Source organism: Cydia pomonella, chromosome 21, assembly GCF_033807575.1.
Source record: "Cydia pomonella isolate Wapato2018A chromosome 21, ilCydPomo1, whole genome shotgun sequence".
In the NCBI taxonomy this organism is placed as follows: domain Eukaryota; kingdom Metazoa; phylum Arthropoda; class Insecta; order Lepidoptera; family Tortricidae; genus Cydia; species Cydia pomonella.
Genome location: NC_084723.1, coordinates 10,307,147 through 10,329,677, shown reverse-complemented (window position 1 = coordinate 10,329,677; position 22,531 = coordinate 10,307,147). Strand labels below are relative to the sequence as shown.

The window sequence follows — 22,531 nt, the reverse complement described above, 5'->3', positions numbered from 1 at the left end:
TAGCGTATGGTGTAGCTTAGGTATAATGGGTAAGAATTAGTAAATGCGATATCGAATTTTGAAGTGTTATAGAATTAGGAGTTTCATTAGACTTTTTTCGATTTCAATACATTTTATTAAACATGTTTATCGATTAATTAACTTTCACTAAGTATTTTTTTGATTGTCTTATGTTATTTGACAGATCTAGAATCGAAAACTCCGTGAGAAATTTTAGGTAAGTACTATCTGGCTCGAAGGACCATATTATTATTTCTTACTTTTTATTTTGGTACGCTACCGTTTCACACATTGCAACGCTACTATCTAACCTGTGATCTACCTCTCCTTCATAACACTTAATAATGATAGAGACAAAACACTCAACTGTGTGGGAATGCGGTATTCTGTGATGCCGTTTTTCTATCATAATTTGTTCCTAATTAGGGCACAAAAAGTTCCGGCGCCTTTGATCGGGGGCTTAATGAGGAGCGATGGATTCTGCGTTTTATTGTGCAGCTGTTGGCAGTTTTTCAGCGGAAAAAATATTGCTATTAATGGAATTGATTAATAAGTAGAAAATATCATGACCAATGATAATGTATAATAACGGTATGGGTCATATTGTCTAAAGTTGTACCTACCTACTCACAACATATTTTTTAATTTGAAAATTTGACTTATACATACATACATATATCTAAATGTTATTCAGTGCTCTTACCACGAGTTACTGACAGTGTCAAAACTGACATATCGCTAACGTCTACGTAGCTAACTTTCTATGCATCTAGCTCGTACTGGCTGCGTAGCTAAGGTGTCAATCGTTAACAGTCCGTGGCGTAACGTAGTCGTCTCTCTCTATCACTTTTTTATATTAGTGCGACAGTGACAATTGCGTTTCGTTCGCTACGGAGCGTTAACGATTGGCACGTTGGCTACGCGCCCTGATATATTAGTGCGACTGAGATGTCTGATGTATAGAAAGTAAATAACGTAGACGTCAGTGACTCGTGGTACAGGTACTGGTAACTTTACATGTGGTTATAGTGGTAATTTGTATTTGTTTGCAGATTGATCGGATACTCCACCGAACACTGTCTATGATCGTAACATGATAAGATTAATATACTAGCGGTGTCTTATCCAACCTCGACACTGGCAGAATCATCAACACCTTGATGGAGCCATAACACGAAAAATTTATTGATTGACATTTAAAACATAGTTATAATATATATATATATATAATTTAACTCTTTTACTCGTAGTTTTGGGAAAGAAACGTCAAATAAAACGCTGAAATCAAATCTTTAGGCACCTACCGTTCGTATTTTTATGACGACAACGACATTCATTCATGAACTTGTCATTTCTCAAATCAATCAACCAAACGATAACCTTAAAAAGCAAGTCCGCGCCACATTTGACATTAAACGCAGCGTTCCAAAACCGCTCAACCGCGTTCCGTTCCACTTGCACCGTGATCAAAGCGGCGACGTCGTAATGCCAAGATTTACATCTTACGGAAGCTAATTATATATAAAATATTTCATGAATAAAACAAACCATAATGCCATTCGTTAAGAGCTATATTCGTGAGATAATCATGTTACTTTTAACACTGGAGTGTGCGTGCAACGGACTGTGGCTGAAGGTGTGAAGTCGCCTTAAAGCGTAATAGGTAGCACGTTTTGTGAAATTTTGTGGGATTTATACGCTTGAGATCATAGTATGGTTGCGGTTGAATTCTGTCTTTCCGGTTTGTATGAATTTGTGTCTTTCAACGGAAGAGGAGATGACGCCGTCATATTGATGGTTAAATCGATCAATATAACTATAATCTGCAGCCAAGCAATCTGCGGCAACATGCAAGCCAAGTTCAAAAGAACTGTCGACGCATTGACAGACCATTTGGAACTTTTAACCTATACGTTACTTAAAATCTATGAAACATGAAATTTGGTTTATTTATTAAGATCCTTAACTTAAGACTAACTAGAACCCCAAATTTCATGAATATAGCTAAACCGATTATTAAGATAACGAACTTGTAAAAATCTGTTTTTTTTGTTCACTGACTAACTGATCTAACATCAAAAAACCTAACCCATTTCAAGATGACCTAAATAGTTGAAATTTGGCATCTAGCTGGGCAATTGTGCGGCTGTGCTTACAAACCTAAGATAAAGAATCAGTTATTTTTTAGGATTTGTAATATTTCTTCTTCCAAGAAACAGTTCTTATTTACACACTAAATAGTAAAATAATTAAATCTTAATATGCCTATCGAAATAGTAAAAATACATTTTGGTTTCGAAATCAATTATGATGAATACTAATAATTTCTGTACAAAAACTTGATATCCCATCAAAAACATAAATGTGAAATGAGAGCTAAAGTTCAATATTAATATTATGCGCCGTTGTTGAATCGCTGGCAAAAAGCTAGCTAGTTGTGTCGGACCAAGCTGACTCTGCATGGCATTTGAAATGACAGAGTATTGATATGTCAAATTTCTATGTAAAATATGACGTTTATAATGACGGTGCCTCGTTTTCTCCTATTCAATTCGTGTAAAGTTAGCTTAGACGAACTCTATCAACGACAACGCCACGTCCACGGTAATTTAAAAACAACTGTATATAATTAAATTATTGTGAATTGTGACGCTAAAATATGCATGCCATTGCCGTCAACGTCTACAGTAGGTAAACGGCTTATCGCATCTATATTTTCGCTGGACAGTCCGGATACTTACTGAGCTAAAAGAGAAGTAAGTAGGTACATACATAGGTATGTTATTTCCCATCCCTCTCAGCAGAAATATGACAGAAAGCGTCCGATTAAAACGCATAATATAATGCATATTTAGGGTCTGTTTTACAATGCCCAAGTGAAGTCCGGAATAAACTACATGCCACTTATCTGCCGAATAAAGTCATCGTTGGCGTTTCACAATCTTCAAATAAGCTAAACTGGTAGATAAATACCTTTACAACTTAAGCTAGTTTTATCTGGCAGTTAATTTATTTCTTAATCAGCTATCCAATACTTAGACATTGTGAAACAGGCCCTAAGTATAAGAGCGACAATTAGGGAATAAACAATCACTGAATACCTAACTCATTCGAATTCCATAAAAATGATCGCAATGCCGATATCGGCCGTAATCGGCGTATCTATGATACGGAACCAATCAATTAGAGCCCCTTTCAATTACGCCCGCCGGGCAATTGCCTTGCCGGGGATTAGCCCTCATTACGTGACAAGGGAATCGATGGCGGAAACGATGGATGGAATTGTAGGTGTTATGACAGGTGTGTAGGCCGCTAGTGACAGATAGGCTAAATTTTAATTGGTGATAGCGTCCGAAAAGTGAGTTCAGAGGGCCTACCGCGAACACCGAAGTTCACCAATTGCGGGCATCTTTTTCTTTTACTGTATTAAGGCTTAATAGAGTAACGAAGAAAGCTGCCCGCAATTTGCGAACTTTGGTGTTCGCGGTAGGCCCTCAGGTCCTTCTCCGAACGCAGCTCGTTAAGCAATGAGCGGAATCGTGGATATCATTTGTATTCTTGTCACTGAATGGTTATTTTTAGTTATTTTTAAATAATCAAAATTTACATTGCGCATTTCTATAGGCAATTATCATGTGCAAAGCCTTTGTGCAAAAATAGTTACATGTATGGTGCGTATTTACGCCTATGTTCGTGATGTTTTCCTATCGAGCGAAAGTTATTTAATCAGATTTCGATTGAATGAAGTTACTAGAGAAAGGCATCAAGATTGCTATTCATATTATTTGGCAACCGTATTATGATTTGTAAACTGTTGAACCCACTGCATCTTAAACAAAACTAACCACCAGAAAATGCACTGGCATCGTGTACTTTCGTTGGCACCAGATACTGAGTACAAACTGATAATAAAACGCAACAGCAGCCTGTACCAATACTACTAGTATGTAACTATTTGTACATTACAATACAAGTGCGAAAAATAGGAAGTTAGAAACGAGTGGCGATAAATTAAAACGCGACCGAATGGAGTGTTTTAGATCGACACGAGTTGCGAATTACCTATTTTCACATGTATCGTACAGCGTTTTACAGTACATATGTCCCTTTATATTTCAGGCATAGTTAAGTAATGTGCTCTTTTTCGCACTAGTGCGGTAAAAAACACCATATGTACTGTAATAGTATATTGTGCAACAGGTACATAATAAGGGTTCTTAAAATTCAAGGGCCGAACCGAAAGTTACAAGACGAAAAGAAGTTGAGTTTTGTAAAGACAGCCCCGAGAATTTTAAAACCTGATGTTGTACCGTTGCACACAATATTTTTTCTGCAGCACAGCAGCAAACACCTAGAATTATAAATAAAATCAGAGTAAATGCTTTCTTTTTAAATGTACTTATTAAAAAATAGATTTAAACTTTTAAAATGTCCGCGTGGACGAAAGATGATTTACGAATATTTTATACCACATTTTTCTTCATATTGTAAAATAATTACCAACTGTTATTTTCATTAAACATTAAGTACATTAAAGAAGCACATTACAACAGGGATGTGTGTAAGTCACGCCCTCTTGTGGATGTATTGTCATATGAGGTAATTAGGTCATTTGTCACTGTCAATGTAACGGACTGCGCGGTCCCCGGCAGATAAGCAGCAACTCTGACATCTGTCATTTTAATACGTTTACCTATAATGACGTTTACAGTATATATGGTGCTACTTTACCGCACTAGTGCGATAATTAGCACATTACGTAATTTACGTACCTATATCGAAAATTTAAAGGGTCATATGAACTGTAGTAAAACGTTGTACGATGCATGTGCGAATAGGTAATTCGCAACTCGTGTCGATTTAAAATGTAGTTGTTCCTTCGGTCGTGTTTGAATTCATCACCAATCGTTACGAATGTCCTATTTTTCACACTTGTATCGTAATGAACTATTAGCTTACAGAGTCTGAACTTTCAACTTTCTGTAACAAAATACAGAAAGTTAAAAGCTTGTATATCGTTTCGTTATTATTATAATTTTTTTGATTGACCTTTTTTTAGTTGAGATTTATGGATAATTTCTTATTTTAATAACCTACGTATGCAACATCTTGTCTTTATATCCTGACTTTCAATTGAGTGAATATGAGAATAATTTACGCCCTACTGCGCTGCGGGGCACAGACATTCATGTATTTGGAGTTTAAATAGTCCCCATGCAATAGCCATTCGAATTCTCCGCTAATGTTTTGTATGTAGGGAATCCACATACCGTCCCTCTTGTCCCAAGCAAAATAAACTAGGTATGCTACTTTTAGCCCACATAACACTAATGCTACTGTTACACATGCGGATTATTAGCACGAAAGCATGCCACTATTGAGCAATTGCTCCTTAGTAGTATGTGTGTCGAAACATTACTAATAATGAGCATGCTCATTTCGAGTTTGCTCAAAAATCAACGGTCGTGCGATTTTTGGGCATGCTACCTGCAGCGCGGGAGGAAGGGGCGTGTTTTAGAGCGTGTGAACAGGTTTGCCTATTGAACATGCTAGTATCGTAGTAATAAAATGTTAAAACTAGCATGCTTATTGCTAGAAAATGTAAACAGTTCATAAGCATGCTCATATTAAGCATACTGATAGCACGCTTTTCAGCACAGACGTTGAATACGTATTGCTATTAGCAAACGTAACTAGCTACCAGAAGAGCGGAGTCGTGTGACGGACGATTGGGCCGTCACTGGGCCTGCCTGTATTCAGGTACACTTGATAGTCAATAGATAGATTAGCTCTTAATGACTGAGATTGAGTTTACTGTCACTCGTAACAAGTTGCTAATGAATCAATAACCACTCGTAAGGTTAATATTTTATGTTAAGCTTTGTAAAAACATGAGTAATAGCTGTACCTATTGCAAAATTAATAAACCGATTTTTCATCCAAATTGGGTAATGGAGCAGCGAGCTACAATTAGAAATGATATAGGATACTTTTTAAATATTCAAGACACCATAAAACGTATGTAGGTATATCTCGTATTAATGTACTCGGGTAAACAGAAAACTGCGTTATGATTTTTTAAAATATAAAATAGACTTTTCGCCACAGCAACTGGTAAAGGCCCTCTTGATTGTTCAAAAACTAATGAGAAAGTTGCATTTTATCCACATGTGGGTCAAAGTAATTTTGAGTCGTTTTCTTATGTTAGCTGGTAGAATTGACTTTAAAATGATGACTCTGGATGATAAATATTTAATTACGTTCATTTGGATTTGATTTGGTTTGTTTTTTTTTTCACTCGGAGGCAAAGTTTGTTTAACTCTCGTGGCTTGAAACCCTCGCAACGCTCAAGATTCTACTTTTCGAACCACTCGCTACGCTCGTGGTTCAATTGAGGAATGTTTCGTTTGATCGGGTATCAATATTAGCACGAACGGTTAAGCAACAACTTTGCCCTCTTCTAAAACAAATAACTATTTATGCCTACTGCTAGTAAAATTAACCAAAACATCAATATGAATTGGGCCTTCTTGAGAGTTATAAAATTAGTAATAAATTCGCATTTAAATTTATTTTCATAGCACATGAAAATTCAACCTACAATTACTAATCACCACTCATAGGCTGCGTGGAACGATATCTCTTCAAGACTTGCTAGACAGCTTACTGTCACCACCTCCTTCTCTCCCAATTTCAAGGCATTCGATAACTTCCCGATCCCGTTCTTCATTCAACGAAACTTTGAACAATAAATATTATCACTAAGTGGTATCATTATACCTATGAACCTATCAAGTTAAGGGGCGATTCTATTAGTATTCGGCACTGCGGGGCACAAGCATTTTTGTACTGAATACGCTTGTACCGCACACTGGTGGAATCCCGCCTTAAAGTCCAAAGTACTACCAAACTGTGGAGCAATTGGAAAGATTGTTGATTTCATCGTCCATAGTACCTAAACTCTTGTTCATATTCTTCTCACATTTAGCAATATTTATTCAGCATAGAAAAAACGGAGCGGGAGCAATGGCTCCCGCTCCGCCACTGCCACTGCTCCTGCCACTGAACTATTAATAATGATTAATAGTTCAGTGGCAGGAGCACATCAGCACTTTTTAGTCTTAGTCAATATTTGATCCGATTCTTTGGCTATAATTCGATACAAAGTGTATTAACAATAAAACCTTCGTACTAAAATAAAAAAAAAAACAACACATTCCAAACCCAAACCGTCAACTGTCACTGTCAAATAGTGAAAAGTCAAAATCCCGGTAACAATGTTAAAAATTGTCGGTAAGAAAAATGTTAAGGCCTGATGATGGACACGATCGCCGCGGCTGGGCTGGGGGTGGCGCTCATCCTCATTTTGTTGGTGCTTAGATGGAAGGTCAGAACTTTGAAGCAAGCGGTAAGTACTATCTGTCAGTGATTTGTAGCACAAAGTTTTAAAGCATAAGTTTAAACAGTAAATTGTAGCTTTATAAAAAGTTACTGGCTTTGTCTTGTTTGTTGCATATTCATTCTCTATACTTAACATAAGCACTCAATATAAACTTTGACTTACAACAGTGCCTCATCCTCAGTCACTTGTTACTTAGATGGAAAATCTGGGCTTCCTTGTAGCCGCCACTACCTACACAAGTTCTAATAAATATACTATGATATATGTCGGCTATAAGGAAGCCCAGATTCTCTTATTTATCTATTTACAGCCTTTGTCACTACCATAACTTATTGGCTAATATTCCTTTAAAATTACACCGTTGAAGTTGTCAGTAACCTAAGGAAAAGCCGCGAGACTAACCTTACACTTCTTTACCACAAACATTATAGCCCCGGCCTGAACTAATTGGCGACGCAGACATGCTATCGGGATGTCGTTCCACACAACTAGTCCATCGTCTGTGTCCGCACAACAACGTCATCCAGAGCTTCGATGTAGAAGAGAAAGACAGTTTGGACGAACACCTCGATATACTCGCTAGGAAGCTCGCTGAGAAGGTACGTCTTCATATTGTCTTCTTTTTAGGCAGTTAGCGACCTGAATACATTGCTAGCTTTCGTGAAGGAGCTGGGGTGGTTAGAATAGCTCTACCTCGTTTTTCACGCAAAATGAGCACAATGATTATTGATTTGTGGAAAATGCCCAGCATAATCTAATTTGTGCTGTGATGGACTGCTTCGGACAACCAGTCCATCATCTGTGCATGCAGAACAACCTTCTCCAGGTTTGTAAAGTGGAATAGAAAGATTAGAGAGAGTCGCTGGGAAGCTGGCTGAGAAGGTATTTCAAGCGAGCGATGATGTGGTCCACGGTAAATAACACAACTACGTCATTTAAAGTTACGATGGAAGAGGAAGATACCTTGGACACTAGGACGCAACTGAGAAGGTATATCTAGATAGATATACTCCACTTTTTCTAGAGATATCTAGATATCGCTGTGTATAAGAGTAAGAATGGAGTGTGAAATTCATTGTAAGAATAAAGCGTAACGGCCACGTCATGTATTTTCACTAAGATGTTGAGTTTGTGAAGTTAGGGCTTGTAGAGTTAGAACCTTAGCTCTACAAGAGATTTGATAACTCTTTGACAGTGCGAGCCTTATGGTTTCGTCTTGGCAACATTTTACATTAAAAAAAAATTGATGGCATACGAGTATCTATACCCTTAGCTATATTTCTTCTCCAACGTCTGCCTATTTCTTATTTTCTGCGATAGTATTTAGTTCTAGTGGTTGGAGAATTTCCTCCTATTATCTTTATTTTCAAAGTTATTGATTCCTTCTTACCAATCAACAGGAAAGTCGTCTCCGCCTCTCAAAATCCAAGATCAGAGAGACACAAAACGAGATTCAAAACCTTCACGCGATAGACCAGAACGTCCGTCTCCGATACCGGGAGATCATGGACTCTCTCCGCAACGATCTGACGAGCAACGAGAAGGAATGCCGCAAGCTGCAAGAGCAGATCGAGTGGGTGTCGCGAAGGAGAGCTGAGCTCAAAGAAGAGGCGAGTTTGGCAGCTATAGGGTTTGAGAATTTACACCGTATTCCAGAGTACGGTGCGGTGACGTTGAGTGACCAGCAGGGCAGGAAGATGCGCGAGGTGAATCGATCGCCGCAGAGACATGTTGAGCTGCTTGAGGATAGGACGGTAAGAGAGCTTACAGAACGCAGCCTTGTTAGTAACTCTGTAGGTACCTATAGTTAATACATATGACGGTCTTTATTTATACCCAACGTAATCAGCATCGTCTTTGCTTCTAAAAAGAGTTCTAATTGATCCGATCAAAGGGTCAGCATTCGGCGATAACCGTTCTCTTCAAATTTGTAATTCGATTTTATATCAAATCTTTACCATCCTTACGTACAATAAATCTGCTAATCGTAACCAAACCTAACACTGAAATTCCTAAACAGGTGCGCCGCGGACATCGTCTCTACGGGGAAGCGGCTGCGGAGCTCGCCAGCAATTTGGCCGAGCTACAAAAAATGGGGGCACCTGAAAGGGTTACCGAGAAGTCCATCCCCCCCTCCTCCCCCTACCAGAGACACCGGAAGGAGCCGCATCTACCGAACGCACCTATGGCCCCTCTGGTCATCAAGAGTTCTCCGCCTGATATGGTTCAGATAGGATCATCTCAACTGGGATATCACACGCCGATGCAGTGAATTTTATATTTTGTTATTTTATTTACTGGATTTCTTAATATGTTATACAATATTTATTATATATTTATTTATTACAGAATATTATTGCAATACGTATTGTATTTACACTGATTTACCGATTTTTTCTTCACTTATTCCTTTTTTATAATCAAGGTTTAAATCCTACTTAGATATAGGCTTACCGACTAGAAGTTTTTTTCAACATATTATATAATTTGCCTTAGTTCGTAATTTAGAAGGTATCTTATACATTTTCAAGATATTACGTGTACTTAGCACAAGGCAAAAAGTAGCAAATGTTTCCCAAAAAATTTGACAACTTATTATTTATATTGAGCAAAAACACAATACAATAGCGTAAAGTCAACGTCAATATCGCAAGCGTATCCAAAGCAACAGACAGACCGCTGCACTCCCCCCTTTATAACCTCCCGTTAATTCCGAGGGTTAAAATCCCCGAAAAAGTGAGCACTTGCCTTGTTTACAAGGTTTTAGATTTTAATTTAGATTGGGGTTGGCGCGCACTTGCTGTCAAACTGACGTAAGCGCCCGCCAAAATGGCGGATAAAGTGGGTCTTTTATCGTGCACGGTACGGTTGCAAGGTATTTTACGAGGGTGCGTCCCGCGTATCCATTAAAATCGCATTCGTATGTGATCACCTAATACAATATCATCAAGTCTGGGGTCGCTTTGTGAATAATTTCTCGGCAATCTGCTCGCGCTGGAGGATCAGGATAATTTTATAATTTCATAATTGTTTGCCTTTGGTTAAAGTCTGGAGGTTAGGTTAAACAGTGCGTTCTGTTCTGATTCCGAATAAGTACTTACTTGTGAGAGTTGTGAGTGTGCTTACTAATCAAATCTTTACTTTCGTTTGAACAAATATGAGGTCGTTGGTGCACTTTCTAATTATTATTTTACAAAAGTAAGCATATTTCATTTCAATAAGTTTTGTGAGTAGGTAAGTAATTAAGAAAAACCTGGCCAAGAGCATATCGGGCCATATATTTATTACTGCTGGATTTTCGGTCCGATCGACTTGTAATGTTAGGCTGCGTTTCCACCAGATGTGCAAGGAGGCGGAGCGAGGGATAAATTAGTTAATAACCAATAGAAACACTTCATTTACCTATCCTTACTCATCATGTAGTGATTCTGTTGGTTCTTAACAGACACATACCTCGCTACGCCAAGCACGCATCCTCGCACATCTCTGGTGGAAGCGCAGCCTTACAGTTCCAAAATAAGAACCTTTGTTTACATCATCGTCGGTTTAACCGGCGACAGCAACCCAGCAACAGGGTTTTAGGTAAGGCCAGGGCCTTACCTACCAACAAGTTTCTCCGACTTATGTACCGACTATCATTTGATCCCAACTGGATTAGGAGGTTAGATAGCAATCACTTTCATAAACCTTAGTAACAGCGCCAAATCTTGGGAATAGTTTGCCAATACTTTAGACTGGAACCGAGGAAGCTCATAGATGTTAAAAAAAGAACAAGAGCTTCGTGCAGGAGTCTAAGTATCAAGCCGATTTTTATTATATTGTCGTTTTTTTCGTCAGTATTCGGGTAAATTTGGTTTATAGATAATCCCCATTCTGTATAATATTTAGCACAATTTTACCCGTATAGGTATAATGTTTTTAAAATTCATCCCCTGGGTTTTGAAAACGTATGGAATTTTCGTACCTAACTCAGCGGAAACGCACATTGTTATGTCCCAAATTGGGAATTTGTGTTAATTCCGCACCGCCTATAATGAGCAGCTTTTCAAACATATCAAATTCTCAAAAACTGGCAGTACAAACGGGACTCAAAATAAAAATTGGACCAACTATTTAATTGAACTAACTAGGTACTTAATAATACTAAGCTGAAACGAATTGCTAAATCACGTCGCAAACAAAGTAGACCAGAGCACTAAAGCTTACCTCGCGGCTGTAGTATTTGCACTCCACCGCAAACTACCTCATTTTTAAACCACCCTCAGGCAATTAAAACTATTGTCACTCACTAGTGTTTGTTGATCCAATACAACAACTTACTTAGCAAAGCTCCTATCTTATAACCTTCTGCTATCGTAAAATAAACTCTATATATTTTAGTAATTAAGTCCACAATTAAACATTACATCGCATTACTCTAGTGGTTCTTGTATGATGCAAGATACTTTACAAACATCTTATCTCACCATAATTTGCTATTCTGAAATCAACTCTATCTAAATACAATTAGAACCTTAGTCTAAACTATTGTCAGTTGACTCTAGTGTTTGGTGTTCCAATAACAATAATTATTTTTCAAATACTCGTATTTCGGACTGCTCTCCCATTTTAAATCCTACTGTATTGCCTTGGAAGAAGGTGTACTTTGTAATAAAATGTAAAATCAACTTGTGATGTTTGTAGAAAATAGCTTCGGGCAAAACAAATGTGATGTAAAGAAAAACAAATAGACATGAGGCGCAGATGTGGCTAAACTAATTAAAAAAGCTTGGGCAAATACATTCTGTTAACGTTGACGTCATTTTGAGATCATTTTAAACAAATTGGTGTTTAGCTTTTTAGGGTTCCGTAGCCAAATGGCAGAAAACGGAACCCTTATAGTTTCGCCATGTCCGTCTGTCTGTCTGTCTGTCTGTCTGTCTGTCTGTCTGTCTGTCTGTCTGTCTGTCTGTCCGAGGCTTTGCTCCGCGGTCGTTAGTGCTAGGAAGCTGAAATTTGGCATGAATATATAAATCAATAAAGCCGACAAAGTCGTACAATAAAATCTAAAAATTTAATTTTTTTAGGGTACCTCCCCTACACGTAAAGTGGGGGGTGAATTTTTTTTCGCTTCAACCCTAGAGTGTGGGGTATCGTTGGAAAGGTCTTTCAAAACTAATGGGGGTTTTCAAGAAACATTTTTTGATAAAGTGAATATATTCGGAGATAATCGCTCAGAAAGAAAAAAAAAATGTGTCCCCCCCCCTCTAACTTTTGAACCATAGGTCCAAAAATATGTGAAAAATCGTGGAAGTAGAGCTTAAGAAAGACATTAAATGAAAACTATAGCGGACATGATCAGTTTAGCTGTTTTTGAGTTATCGCAAAAAGTTTTCCCTTCATAGTAAAAAGACTTACTTTAATTAGATACTGATTATGAAATTTGCCTATTTGTTTAACTCGGGTGAAAGGTACCGTTTCATCCCTTGGTTAACAATTTACTATACTTTAAGCTCCAGTTTAGCTTATTGTGACGGAAGAGTAACTACGGAACCCTACACTGAGCGTGGCCCGACATGCTCTTGGCCGGTTATTTATAAATGATTCTTGTTTTCTGGTACTTAATCATTTGATGTGGAAGATGGGGTTCGATCGAACAAGTTAGGTTTTGTTTTGATTTTTACAGGCTTTTATTTAACTTGCCCTATTATTGTGGAACAAATCTTGGAAGCTAAATTTTACCCACTTGTATTTCCGATTGAGCTGAAATTTTGCACACATATCAAATGATGGAGGCAGAAGATGGCCATGGGAACTGTGATAAAACAACGCAAATTGTGTTTGGGGTTGTTAGAATTGTATCCATTAGTTGCTTGTGGAAAGAAAAGTACAGTCAGCGATAAAAGTTTGTACCAGAAATCAAATTTTTGTTAAAAACTTATCTCTTGTGTCTATCGTATGGTCGAGGAAAAAAATGGGTTACCGTTTTGGCAATTTATGTAAGTAGGTGAGGATAATTAATGGGTGGGTTGGGTATATTTGTGTCGTGTGTTCCATCGAAGTGTCAAAATTACTGAACAGATTTTGATAGATTGTCGTATCAATAGATCTGTTTTCGTGGTCATGGTGACATAGAGTATATTTTTATTAACTTCAAAAATTGGGAGTTAAAAAATCGTCGTACAATTTTGTGTATAATTTTACATTTCCTTAAATTTATATCCCGGGTTCCAATGATGATGAAACACACATATTTGTTCCTGAGTCTTGGGTGTTTTGTATGTATACACCGTGTTTTTTTTGATTCGCGTTAATTTCGAGGGTTACTTAAGTTACTTAAGTTACTTAATTTAAGCTCAGGAATGCTCCTGAGCTTAAATTAAGTAACTTTCTCAAAGACACCGATATTCTAATTAACTCCATTTCGGAGATAATCAATCATTAATTTTTATCTTATAAGGCCCTTACGAGCGTGTACACTTGCCTTAGGGCCTGTTTACTTATTTATTAGTGTTTAGTGCGAGTTCATACATTTGCTACTAAACGTAAGTACTATCTCGGACGATCGACGTTCGAAATGACATTGATATGTCACAGTTTTCAATTGTTTGGTTGAGTTAAATGTAATGTCCGTATTACAACAACGCTATATGCAACATTTAGTCACTTTTTATAAAAATAAAAATAGTAAAAAAAAAAAACAAAAAAAAAAATGTTTTTTGAAAATTAACTATGCCATTTAGTTTCTTTAAACGTACTAACCGATACCCCGAAGTTAACGAAATTCAATAAAAACACGGTGTATATCTATATATGTATGTATATCGTCGCCCTAGTATCCATAATACAAGCTTTGCTTAGTTTGGGGCTAGGTCGATCTGTGCAAGATTGTCCGCAAATATTTATTTATATGTTTAGAGAGTTCTTTATTAATGTACAAATTGACAGTTCTTTCACACATTTCTTCTCATAATCAAGTAAAGTTAACCTAAAATTATTAATTAATATTCTGTGCAAAAAACCTGGAATAATCCTTTTACTCGCAAGGGGTGAAAGCCAACAAGCCATAAAAATTCCGACCGAGGCCACCTAATTGAAAAACGCTTTGCTTTCAACACAGACCACTTTCTAACTAGATCAGTGGTCCGCGGATCACTGAAAGCATCTGAAGTAGGGGTTACTCTTACTCCTAGGCAATAGGGACCGTGCGCATTGGAGGGTTTGCCATCTTGTGGCTTGAATCGGAACCATAAACATGTACATTTACACGTCACGTGTTTTCTTGTGCATAGTTGGTTCTGCCATCTTGTGGGCTACATCGGAACAATAAACATCACATTTACGCCACGCGCCAAAAATCTGACGGCTCCTGTGCTGCCTCCTACAGTTCATGCACGCTCCCTATTGGTAGTTCTTGGAGAGAAACAAGCTAAGTTGGCACTTGGCAAGTTCTCTTAAATTTAAGACTTTTTATGACTATATGACGATATAAATTATTGATTAAAATGAATTTGGTTGTCACTTTGGTTGCTTTAGTATGAATATTGATACTTCATGCAGCTAAAAGGGTCAAGAATTACTGTACTAGATGCATGGGACATTGACAATTCAGTCTATAAGAGCACGACCGTTCATTTCAGTTACCATCGTCCGTATACGACCTTTTCACATGTAAATTACAAATATAAGTATATTAGAAACGAATTAGAAAATAATTTAAATCTTCTCGGGTCAGAGGTGTAGTGTTAGAGCCGGTGTAGCTTAATTTGACGTTCATAAGCGCATTGTAATATGACTACTTGAATAATAAACTATCTTTATCTTTAAAAATAAGTGTTATAGAGGTAAACTAAGTAGTGTGGCTTGCGTATTAGTTTACAAGTAGGTACCTAAAATATTGGTGATTTCGCGATTTTCGTAAATTATCTATAGGCATTTTTGGGATTCCGTGCCAAAAGGGTAAAACGGGACCCTATTACTAAGACTCCGCTGTCCGTCCATCTGTCTGTCTGTCCGTCTGTCACCAGGCTGTATCTCATGAACCGTGATAGCTGGACAGTTGAAATTTTCATAGATGATGTATTTCTGTTGCCGCTACAACAACAAATACTAAAAAGTACGGAACCTTCTATGGGCGAGTCCAACTCACACTAGTCCAGTTTTTTTATATTCGCATAATCACAAAAAATGAGCTAAGATGGTCTTGACAATATAAAATTTAGAATACAGTGTCTGTGCGAGGTACTCTATAGCTCTGTAATAAACTGGCTGTTTTAAATTTAAATCGCCTATTATTGAAGCGATTCCATAATTAATTATCTTACCGTTTAGGGGTTTGGCAGTCGGTCAACATTGTAATTATGACCGCTGAGTCAGAGGAAAAGGGAAATTGAATGAAACGTAGATATAAATATAGGTATGGATATTCTCCATAGGTATAAGAACTACTTATCATCAATTTGTAGCTTTTAGCTTTATAAAGGGTCCTGTATATAGCAAAGAGCATATAATCACTACGTTTTATATATAGGATCCTTTATTGGCTTTATTATAAGGGTCCTGGGCGTATCGTGTGTTGTACAGTTAAAAAAAAAATCTTATTCAACACGCATGTAACACCTCTGGAGTTGCAGGCGTTCATAGGCTACGGTGACTGCTTACCATCAGGCGGGCCGTATGCTTGTTTGCCACCGACGTGGTATTAAAAAAAAGTGTACCTAAATAACAAGATGAAAGCATAAAACATTGATTTTGTATTCCTAGACAACCTAATAGGTAATCCGATATATAATACAGTACCCCTAGTGTAAATAAATTCGATTTCGAAACGTGACGTACGCGTTTGCGTTTAGTCTCATTTTGTATTGGATTTAGAAAGAGCGCGCCAAGCGGGACGTTTTGGAAACTCAAAATCCTATACAAAATGAGACTTAACGCAAACGCGTTCGTCACATTATGATGTCGATTAAATTTACACTAGGGGTACTGATATATGCTGCCACAATCGCTCTTTTTCTCAAATTCTAATGGATTCTTAACAGTGTTTACTTAATCCACCCCAAGGACAAATCGGTCTCAAAGCTACAATATCGTTTCAATATAAGTAGCTGTAAACAAACTAACACCTTCATGAAAACCTAGCTTCTGCCTCCTACTTTGTCTGCGTAGAATTCCAACTGGTCTATGTCCTTCCCCGAGACTCAAAATATCTTCTTGCCAAGTATCATATACATCGGTTCAGCAGTTAAAGCTGTGATGAGGTGACAGACAGATAAATAACCTATGGATGGTGACCTAAAACCATAGATATATTCGACAAACTGCATAGAGTTAGACCAAGTTAAGTTGGCAGCGATTTTCCTAGCCCAGACTGTGAAAGTGTCATTTAAAAGTCATAATTTGATAGAATTTTGGCGTTTAAAATAACCCTTATGAAGTCTCGGCTATCAAAATCGCTGCCAACTTAGCTTGGTCTAACTCTAACTGCTTGTCTTGAGACGCCTCTCTTATCATTTTATACAACTTTGTTACGTATTTGGCACTTAAATAACAAAATAGTATAAATTAACAACAAAGTTCAAACTAATTTGAACCGAATTTCGATGTTTTAGGGTCTAAATTGCCATGTAAACGGGGTTGCAGGACATGTATGTTACCGTTAGGGTGATAGGGTGGCTAGTGGACCACGAAATGAGACTCGTGACAAAAGGATCCTGATGCTAAGACGCTGGGGCACAGAGAAATGATATGCAGTAGTTGAAGTTCCCACAAAGTCCCACGGCATTGTCTAGGTATGCATCAGTGTTTGGGGCACACACGCAATCTGTACTCCTAGTGTAACTTTGATCAACATCATAACGTGACGAACGCGTTTGCGTTAAGTCTCATTTTGTATAGGATTTTGAGTTTCCAAAACGTCCCGCTTGGCGCGCTCTTTCTAAATCCAATACAAAATGAGACTAAACGCAAACGCGTACGTCACGTTTCGAAATCGAATTTATTTACACTAGGGGTACAGATGTCATTAGCGGCGGAATTTATTCATTTATACATGAAGATCTTAGTACAATCAAAATACAAGGTTATTGGCGACTAAAAGTTTTAATTGGCTAAAATAATATTCTTCAGCTTACCCCTACCATTACCGTTTAACCATTATTTAGTCAACAACCGGCAGTCGTGGCTTTCCACTAAATCCAGCTAACACTTTACTAAACGCAATTAATATCTACCGAACAACGTCATGCTCTACAAGCACACTTTTGACATTGGCGAAATCATTATAAATATGATAGAAGCCATATTTATAAAGACGGAAAAGATCCAGAAATTAAAATCAGAATCGTGCCTTGTTAACTCTTTCGTAGCACTAATGCGAATAATAAAGGGATGCGTAGCAATGCGCTACGAAGAGTTTTCGCTATTCGCTACAAAACGGAAAATATCGGCTACGGCGTAGCGCTAAGAACAGTACGAACTCGAATAAATAAAACATACTAGCAATTTCCAAGCAGCGTATTAGAGGAGAGTGAGAGGAGGAGGAAAACGACGTCTAAGTGATGACATTTAGTTACCATTCTCGCGTTCATTTTGCTCGGACTTGCCCGTAAATGTATTAGCACGAGCAAGACGCACAGAGTAATAACAAAATAACATCATTTAGATATCGTTTTGGTCAGGTGTAAGTTTGAATTTGCCTCTTAATCATTCTGGCTGGCTAGCTACTGTCTTAACATATTTTTTGTGACGACAAAATACTCGGGGAGGAATCGGTATTCATAAAATTTATGGATTGATGGAGATATTTACGAGTAATAAGTAGAAAATAACATTGTTAACGTTCCTACAGTGTGTAGGAGATTGTTGCCGGTTTACGAGGCTCCGGCTGTATTGGGGAAAATTATGATGAAAAACTTGGATATAAAAGAAATATATAATAATAACGTTCTTTATATAACAAAGTAAGTTATATTATAAATAGCTACTTTATTTATAGAGCATGTTAGGTCAGATTAAAATAAATATATTACTTAATATGGCTGCTTGAATTGTATTTAATAACATTCATTTACACATTATATAACCTATAAAACTTAAAATCTAAAAATTAATAAATCTAATCATAAAATTACTATTATTAATTAGTATTACTTAATTGTAATACTATCTTGTTTTAACGTGGTTGTAACTACTGATCGATATGCCATCAGGAAGTTTCCAAATTGCGGAATTTCCATTTGGATAATTTTCGTGAAGTGGGTGCTCATATTTTTTTATATTGCAGTCGAAATTTAACATTTTTTAAATGAAAGTTTCCCTGTGAAATTTTCCTGAAATTTCTGAGAACTTTTTCTACTTTTTGGAAACTTTCCGCAACTTGCACATCCGTTCAATCAAACAACTATGAAATTATGACGTTTAAATAACACTTTCATAGTCTGTGCCATAAAAATTATCCACCACCTTAAGGGCGAAAATCTTTTAAACGTCTTGCAGGCGATAACACAAAAGATCAGACAACCAAAAGTATGGCACTTAAAAAAAAAGTAGGAGACGAAGAAAACATTAGTTCAGGTAACGTTTACTGTTGTCCATTGTCTTTGTAGTGACCGGCATTTGCAAACTAAGATAAGGAATCCTAAATGCATTCTAATTGGTTATCTTAATGAGGAGGTGAAGTTTAGCCTAAACAACAACAACTAATAAACTGTCCTTACTACTTATTGTTTGTCACATTACCTGCTTTTACCCTTTTCATTATTAAGATAACGAATTCTAAATGCATTGTAATTGATTATCTATATGGGAGGCGGAGTTTAGCTCGCTCGTAAGGATCGGGCCAAAAGTTTTCTGAACTGGTATATATCTGAACCTGGTACCTATATCCGAGGTCGAGGTGCAGCCTCTAAAATTATCGAAAATTATGCCTTTGTTATAAGCACGCTTATAAGTTATAAGAAAGCTTTACTTTATGCCAACCAATTATTCCTACATAAGAAAAGTTACTAGGTACTTATTTAACTCAGACAATATGCGTTACAAAAATCAACTATTTTTCAGTTTCAATTACCGGCAAAATCCCTCAAAGTTCGATCGCTAGACGCGTTCATTCTAACACCGAATTACCATCGCAGTCGCGCCTGCACTAATCCCAAAACACCCCTCACGAATAGGTATAAAAAAAAAAAAAAAAAAAAATCAGAAATAAAACGCACGCGCGGACGGAGTTGTCAGCTACCCCTGAAATGAAAACGACACGAATGGGGAGCTTTTTGTCTATGTTGCGATTTTTTTTGTGCGGTTATGTTTACATGTTGCAGATACATGTTTGAGTTCGTGTACCTATTCTAGAATCTAGGACATGCAGTGCAAGTGTTATTTGAAATATCAAACTTCTATGAAAAAATTATGACGTATAAATAACACTTGCACTGCGTGTGCTATCGAATAGTTGCAGACTTATTTTGGTCTAACTCTACCTACCCAAATCAATTCTGCAGTCACTAATTCATCATATCGGTAGTTTTTCAAATTTTATGCTCTCGCTCCAAGCTCCGTTCAGATACACAGTAAAAAAGAATTGCACACTAGGTACTTCTAATAACTAATTTTACTTTTGTCTGATTTTTCCCATAGAGGAAATTACGTCTTATTAGGATTAAATAGTTTTATTTCCTCTTGAAGGAAAGCTTCGGACTAATAAATCTCTGTTTTACGTATCGTAGGTATCTACAACTGAGTACATTCAATAGCAAAACAGGCAACTTTCCGTGGTATTTTCCATAAGTATAAAATTATGCGTTGTCATAGCTTTAGCGGAGTATTTCATTGTCATTATCATACGTATAAGCTCTTCCAGTTCAGCACGTTGGATTAGTTGGATAAATGAAGTGACACTCCAAAAAGTTGGATTTGACGGAGAAACGCCCTTTCTCAATTCAATTACTCGTCCCATACAAGTGTTGACGAATTTAAAAATAGGTAACACACGAAAAAACGAAACGCTCCCTATCGCCTCTTAAATTCGCTAACGCTAAGCATCACATATATACTGCTTGCATTAAAAATGCACAAACCTAACAATGCTACTACAAACACATTTTAGCGTGCAAATTTAAACTTTAAACCCAAGAAATTAAAGGCTGTTGTATATTGTTTTCGAGGATATGAGGGAATGTCTGGCAATATTAAAACTTTGAGCCACCCTTCTAAGTAGGCTCTCTTTTTCTTTTTGTCCTTAATGTAAAAAAGAAAACGCCCAAAGTTTCGGGCAGAGTTTAAATTTTTCCAGCCTTAATGCGCTTATTACGAGTGGGGAGAAAAAATTGGGCGGTTCTCAAAGTTTTATAATAAAGTTGTTGGCAGATGCTCGGATATACGAGAATTTCCGAAGTAGAAGTAGGTTTGAGAGGGAATGAAACAAACCGCAAATATTTTAAGTAGGCAGTAGTTACTTCGGTTTAAGTGAGTTGGTATGCTACTTGGTCCATAACAAATTGCACAGGTATTGTACTAAATGTTTCTGTCAACTTACTGGTAAGCCCCGAGTTATTATTACTTGCTACAGCTAAGTACGAGTACTACAGTACCTATACCCTATACCCAAAAGAACCCTGTGACCGATCAACAGACAGTTGGTGTCATATATTTTATCACCTTTGTTTTGTTTTCATGATAATGATATTCGTTATTCGTATTCGCGGGCTAGGTTTCCGCAACTCGACGTCGCAATTCGCGCCTATTTTGCGTGATGGTGGGTTGACGGCACTACTCCTGCCAACCCAACTCTACCAGGAAGCCTAGCAGACCCTTGATGTTGCCGACGACTTCTGGGAGAGACCCCGGGGAACCGAGGTATTGTGCCCGGTATTCTGCCATGATAATGATAATGTAGGAGGCAAACGTGCAGCCGAATCGCTTTTAGACGGTGGGTTCTTATGACTCTGAACGTAAATTGCGTGCGCATGCCGCATATATACCTATACGCATTGATATAAAGTTCCTGTCCCAAATTTATTCCTTAGATCGACATTTACATTCGTGGACTATCTCTATTTTACGCTTTTGCCAAAACACTGTATATTTGCGGTATTTTGCCCCGTGACATCTGGCCGTCATGTAATATTTAAGGAGCAAATGTTGGGAACGTTTGGGTGCCTGCGCTCGATTCCCATCTTTATTTTATTTACATTTCTCTAGTGGACTTATTTAGTAAATTGCATTGCATTTAATGTGAACGATGGTGAACGTAGTTTGGAAGGATACGGAGGGAAAAATTACGTTCCCTAAACCGGTTTTAGTCACGTCTGAAAATATCGAAATAAACAAAGTCCCAACAATATGTATACACGACCTTATTGCCCGTATATTAAGGTGTACATATAACTTTCTACCTCGCACAGCTAAACTGTGGAATGAACTGTCGCCTAAGGTATTTCTGGACCGATACAACCTTCAAACCTGCAAGAAAAGAGCGTAGTCCCATCTTAAATTCCGGCAACGCACTTGCAACCCCTCTGGTGTTGCAGATGTCCATGGACAGCGGTAATCGCTTACCATCAGGTGATCCATCTGCTTGTTTGCCTTCTCTTTCATAAAAAAAAAAGTTTTGCACTGTCGATAAATATTGGATTGAAAGAAATGAAAGAGACGGCTAATTTCGGCTTCGTAGAGCATTGACACCTATACAGGGTGTAATCGTTAAGTGTAGCCAGGCGATTATTCCGTAAATATAACAGATATCAGAAAACTTTAAATTGATATCGGAAGTGCGTTACCTAATTTATAGATGGGTGCACACAGAGCGAACATTTGCGTGAGGCAATTTCCTCACGCACAAACCAGCCAATGTAGACGTGCCTCGGCCGCGGCGACGCGCTCAGGTGAGGAAAACGCGCGCATGTGCTCGCTCTGTGTGGACCCGCCTAATGACTAATATTACATTAACATTTTATTTTTAATAAAAGTAGTAATATTAAAAATATTAAGTTTAAATGCTCCCATACATTTAGTATGACTCACCCCTCAAAGAACGTCGGTGTCGTAAGCGATAAAACTGCTTGAGATTCATTATTTGCACGAATAAAGTGTGATAAAATAATAAACGGGATTTGAAAAAGTGGATAAAATAAAACAATTCATGAATAATTT

At 37.5% G+C, this 22,531-nt stretch overlaps 1 protein-coding gene across 2 annotated transcripts; it reads left to right on the top strand.

Moving 5' to 3' along the window:
- The first annotated feature begins 7,179 nt into the window (after nucleotides 1-7,179).
- Nucleotides 7,180-9,785, top strand: LOC133529813 (uncharacterized). 2 transcript variants are annotated; one of them, XM_061867621.1, is made up of 4 exons: nucleotides 7,180-7,408; nucleotides 7,834-8,001; nucleotides 8,803-9,156; nucleotides 9,423-9,785. In XM_061867621.1, exons 1-4 carry the CDS (start codon nucleotides 7,316-7,318, stop codon nucleotides 9,672-9,674), a joined length of 867 nt encoding a protein of 288 aa, XP_061723605.1. In that variant the 5' UTR covers nucleotides 7,180-7,315; the 3' UTR covers nucleotides 9,675-9,785. The 2 variants fall into 2 exon arrangements, with proteins under 2 accessions (XP_061723605.1, XP_061723606.1); XM_061867622.1 differs by having other exon boundaries at nucleotides 7,188-7,408; nucleotides 8,803-9,012.
- Nucleotides 9,786-22,531: the final 12,746 nt, after the last annotated feature.